Below are 5,131 nucleotides of genomic sequence, written 5' to 3'. Positions count from 1 at the left end.
CAGCTTTCCTACAGTCCTGAATGGCAAATCTACCTAGTTATTACGGATACATATCCCACTGTTGTATTTCTGCTTCACTGGGTAGATTTGCCATTCAGGACTCCAGGAAAGCGGGATGGTAGCCATGTCTTTCATGTTTTTTTAAACAATCCAGGGCAAGATATAGTTTAATACTCTGTTCAATGACTCAATACTTGGGTCTCACTGCCCAAAGTTTAGACAATTAAAGGAGACCAAGCAGAAGATATTTATAAAAGTCCACGTCGTGCACATTCACAATGTGAAAACCATTTTTCCGTATCTTACTTCTAGGCTGAGATATGATCATTTGAAGTTACAGGCCCAAAGCCTGAGGCTGCACTACTGAGAGATTCTGATAACACGTCCTCGTCTGATTTCTGTCAGGTTTAGTGTTGCCATAGAGACCTTGCATGGATCTACATCCCCATCAATGTTCACATATTTACACACATCACATTCTGTGCCAGCTAGGATGTAGATATTGATGTGGTCATTAGTATCTCTCAGTAGTGCAGCCTCAGGCTTTGGGCCTGTAACTTCAAACCATCATATCTCAGCCTAGGAGTAAGATATTAAAACAATTTTTTCACATTTTTCATTTACCCTAGACGGGCTTTTGTAAATTCTTCCTTCTGGCATCGGGTGGAAGAAAGATCTGAGTGACAGGTCACATGTGTAAAAGATTAAAATATTTATTGTCGTCAACTCTTATAAACGCTATAGGAACGTCTGTATTAAATGACATCGAGGGGTTAAATGACATCAAAAACACAAATCCCTAAGTTGTAAGCTCCGCGAAAAAGATGTCGAGGGCTGAAAATGCTCTGCCCCAGCATACTATGAGGTATGGCTGACGTCCCGGGCGCCTCTGCCGTGTGGTTATCATGCAGAGCGTCTATTGAGTGAAGGAAGGAGCCTTGGGTGGAGGCCGGCGGATGGAGAGGTGCAATGCTCTGCAGGCAAGTGAGGTAATAGAGTATCAGAAGGAAGATCGCTGCCACCGTCGTATTGCTAAGGTGAGATCCCTGCCAACTCCACGGAGAAATACTCTGAAGGTCGTTGGCAGTTCAGACGGCTGAATAAAGTCTACACGCCCCATCCTGCCTCCTTCTTGGTTTTGTCAGTCTTTGGCGCCTCATCTCTCGGCTTCGGCCGCTGGGTTGACGTCTGCTCCTCCAGTGTTATTAGAGCGCTGTGCCGCTCCAGGGAAGGTCATGCCCATAGCAGGCTTCTGGCATCTGGTGTGATGGGGGAAATGGCTGCTGCCACCTCCATGTTGGAGTGGTGGTGACGTGGCCAGGGAGGAGAGGTATCCGCTTTCTGAGGTCTTCAGACGGGAGAACATGGTGAGGGTGTCGGGAAAGTTGGGAGGGGTCGCCGGGGTGTTGGCAGGAGTCCCCATCTGAAGAGAAAGGGATTGGTGATGATAGGGCCTCAGTAGCGGTGGTGGGCGCAGGTGCTGCCCACATTCCCAGTCAATATAAGGCTATGGGTTATTTAGCCTCTGGATGAAAACAAGAATGTTCCCATTCACTGACAGCAAGCAGATAGAGGAGTTTGAATAGCATAAAGTAGGCTGTGCATTATGTAGTCATCAAAGGAAAAGGGACATGTCAGTTGTTGTGCCTGCGGCTGTCAGGGCATGATGGGAGTTGTAGTTCCCAGGATGCAGACTACTGGGCTATACAATATCTCATACGCCTTTTTCCCATGATGGCTCCATAATACATAGACTACGTTGTGGTATTCAAACTTCCCTCTCTGCTTGCTGTCTTTGAATGGGAATATTCTTGTTTACATCCAGTGGCTGAATAACCCATCCTGAATACTTAGTCCCTGTTCACACAGAGTTTTTTTGCAGGCAGAAAAATCTGCCTCAAAATTCGTCTGGAATTTCGAAGCAGGTTTTGACCTGATTGCACGCTGTTTTCCGCATTTTTCGGCCACCGCCATTGAGCGCCGCAGGCAAAAAAACGCAGAGAAAAACGTATTGATGTCAATGGGAGGTGAGGGATGAAAAGGCCTGAAGAAAGGGCATATCACTTCTTTTCAATGGGAGGCGATTTCTGCATTTTTTTGCCGCAGTTTCTGCGGCAAAAAACTCTGTGTGAACAGGGCCTTAAACAGCTGAAGGTTTGTTACAAATGTATCCAGTCTAGACAATTCTCCATGAGGTAAACAGATTGGACTCCAGACTGATACACTTTACCTGCACTGATACATTGTAACAAACTAACAGGAAAGAGATTTGTGCTGCAGATGTGTTTAGCTCATAGAGGATTGTCTAGACTAGATACATGGTAACAAACTCTCAGCTTTGAGAAGTATTAGATCTGTGAAGATTTTCATCCTCTGATTATAAACTAGAAGAGTTCTAGTTACTGACAGCAAGCAGAGAATAGTGAGGAACTGAAACACAAAGTATATTGTCCAATGATTTACAGAAAACCGGAAAACACACTTAATGTTGAGAAACTTTGGTAACACTTGGACCGTCTTTCACCAATCTGGAGTTGCATCATGTCCGGTTCTCCATTCACATCCAGAGCTGTCCTAAAACTGTCAATCTGTCAACATTGTAAGTGCAGCTCTTGATGTGACTGGAGTAAAATGTCAGACACACCCCTAATCTGCTGTATTACATTGCCGGAGATGTATTTTGTCAATTATCAGTTGACTGCTGTAAACACATTATCTCCCACAATGCACTACAGCGGAGCATGCTGCAAATACCTACAAAAAGACTAAAAACGTAACGCACATTTCCCTGCAGTCAAGTACAAGCCCCTCCCCCATCAGCGCATGCTACTACCCCCATCATCTCCAACTTACCATCTGGTGGTGCGGTATATACGGGTGATTGGTCTCCTGGAAGAAGGCGCTGAGAGCGGTCTATAGAGAGGAGACAAACACGAGAAAGTCACCTGCTGGTCTCTTCCATTCACTTGTCCTCCATTACGGCTCCCACAAAGCTGGTCACCCAGCTTTCCCAGAATCCTGAATGGTAAACAGGTCTGATTATACAGCTCTTCTCTGGTATATCTGAACAGATCTGTTGTTCCGGATGCTTGGAAAGTTGGATGACGACCCCTGTGGCTCTGTAATGGCGGCCATATTAGTTGTCACCCAGCTTTCCCAGAGTCAGATATAATGGAGGAACGGCTAAATAGACATTTTACAGCTTGAGGAATGCTGGGAGTTGTAGTTTCCCAATAGCTGGCGAGTGGTGATATCTGCTAAAGACCAAACAGCGAAAATGTCACATGACCGGGCACCGGAAGCGCCTGCCGCCCTCACCTCATACTGCCAATGTGCGGCCCGTAACAGCTGCTCGGCCTGGTCAGTGGCGCATCCGGCCGCCAGCACAAACTGAGACACCAATAGCTGCTGCTTCAACTGTTCGATGTCACCGGACATCCCGACGGGCGTGACAGCCGCAGCGCCACGAATGCCACCACAGAGTCCCGGGTCACTGTTCTGCGCTCTAACACGAAAAAAAAGACACAAAATCAAATTCGTGAGACAAATATAAGATCCATTCTACGGGCGGCGCACAGGGCGCTGCCATCTACCACACAAAACGGCGCAATACACGGCGCCAACGGGTTACACGTAGACTACAATGAGGGGGGAGGACATACAAGGCTGCACACAATCCTGTGAAAACGGGGGATATATATTTATAAACACAACGCACAACGCACACTCACTGCCTCCCGTACAGCTGCCCATCAGCCAGATACAACCCCAAGGAGGCGGGGACGAGCAGAGCATGATGGGAGCTGTAGTTTTATCCCACGGCAGGGTCAGCGTTCTCGAGTGCAGGAGCTGTCCAGGGATTTCCATATTGCGGGGAGATGCCAGAATTCACACAGGGCTCTACCTATCACACGTCTGTGGTACGACCCAAATCCTGTCAATACAATAATGATCAGCCATCCGACCGTCAGCGGCGCTCACGGACGAAAATCATTTTGCCATCGTTGGGAGCGGCGCTATTATATTTTTGCGTAGTAAATGCACGGATTATCAGCACCCGCAGTGATTATTGGGTGAAATAGTGACCCGTCTCTGTTCAGCTCAGCAGGGGTTAATAATTAGGACGGCAATGACGCTGCGTACAGGACTGGGGAAGTTGTACTGTGCAATTATAAAAAGGACATTAATGATTTCCGGTCCCCTCTGCTGATGTCTGTTTCAGTAAATCCTTGTATTCCTCATGAAATAATTTTGGAACATATTTTCTTAGAACTTTCCATTGTGTCGTTCCTCTGTTATTCCTCCTGGAAATTTATAAATAAATGAACAACAGGGTGTTACTATTCGCCTTGTCATAGGGGCGTGTCCCCACACAGTCTCACTGTCAGCCCTGATTGGACAGTGTCAGTTTGTGTAGGGACACACCCCCAACTGGTAACACCCAGTTTTCAATTTATTAATACATTTCCAGGAGGAATAACAGAGGGACGGCACAACGTAGAGTTCTAAGAGAAGATGCTCCAGAATTGTTATTTCCTGGGGAATAGCATTGTTTATGAAACCAGACATGTCAGGAGAGGTGACCGGTCCTCTCAAGAAGTTGTACTGTGCGTTTTTACAAGGCGTAGCAGTATTAATGTTATAAAGTGCCCAAAAAAGTGTAAAAAGCACATTAAACGGACAAAGAGCAATCCCACAAATATTCAGGAGGAAGGGTCCCATGAGAAGTTGTACTGTGCATTATTACAGTTGTGTAATTGTACAGCATGAGAAGTTGTACTGTGTATTGGAAGATGCAACTTGCAATCAGTGACCAATGGGCTGCATATCCTGGAAGGAGTGGCACTGTGCACACATGCGGTTAATGACAATACCGCATATGTAATAGGAAGTTGTACTGTGCAATTTTCACACTCACCGCATGTTCTGCTCAGGCACGAACTACACGTCCCGGCATGCAGCGCTTTGTTTGTGTACTGAGATCATCACGAGACCTCAGGTCTCAGCCAATAGCAGCGTTAGCTGTGGCAGTGTCAGACCATATAAGGTAAACAACCCTCTCACCAATAGCATGAGCGCACCGGGCGGTGTAGGCGTGGCTTGGCGGTGATGGACAGGTCAGGCCAGGCAG

At 46.8% G+C, this 5,131-nt stretch overlaps 1 protein-coding gene across 4 annotated transcripts; it reads right to left on the bottom strand.

Moving 5' to 3' along the window:
- Positions 1-693: 693 nt before the first annotated feature.
- On the bottom strand, positions 694-3,811 carry LOC142655978 (UBA-like domain-containing protein 1). 4 transcript variants are annotated; one of them, XM_075830744.1, is made up of 4 exons: positions 3,726-3,811; positions 3,319-3,505; positions 2,854-2,913; positions 694-1,423 (listed from the first exon to the last, which is right to left on the bottom strand). In XM_075830744.1, the coding sequence occupies exons 2-4, from the start codon at positions 3,436-3,438 to the stop codon at positions 1,157-1,159; spliced, it is 447 nt and encodes a 148-aa protein (XP_075686859.1). In that variant the 5' UTR covers positions 3,439-3,505; positions 3,726-3,811; the 3' UTR covers positions 694-1,156. The 4 variants fall into 4 exon arrangements, with proteins under 4 accessions (XP_075686859.1, XP_075686858.1, XP_075686860.1 ...); XM_075830743.1 differs by having other exon boundaries at positions 3,719-3,779; XM_075830745.1 differs by having other exon boundaries at positions 3,732-3,761.
- Positions 3,812-5,131: the final 1,320 nt, after the last annotated feature.

Source organism: Rhinoderma darwinii, chromosome 6 (assembly GCF_050947455.1).
Source record: "Rhinoderma darwinii isolate aRhiDar2 chromosome 6, aRhiDar2.hap1, whole genome shotgun sequence".
Taxonomy (NCBI): Eukaryota; Metazoa; Chordata; class Amphibia; order Anura; family Rhinodermatidae; genus Rhinoderma; species Rhinoderma darwinii.
Note: the sequence above shows the minus strand (reverse complement) of the source record. Positions and strands in the feature narration are given on the sequence as shown.

Bases quoted from the DNA above. Each gene is read 5' to 3' on its own strand.
- LOC142655978 (XM_075830743.1), bottom strand. From the start codon at position 3,753: ATGGGCAGCTGTACGGGAGGCAGTGAGTGTGCGTT. The intron at 2,914-3,318 runs GTGAGGGCGGCA...TCCTCTCTATAG, and splicing joins CCGCACATTGGCAGTATGAG to ACCGCTCTCAGCGCCTTCTT. The intron at 1,424-2,853 runs GTAAGTTGGAGA...CTTTCTCTTCAG, and splicing joins ATATACCGCACCACCAGATG to ATGGGGACTCCTGCCAACAC.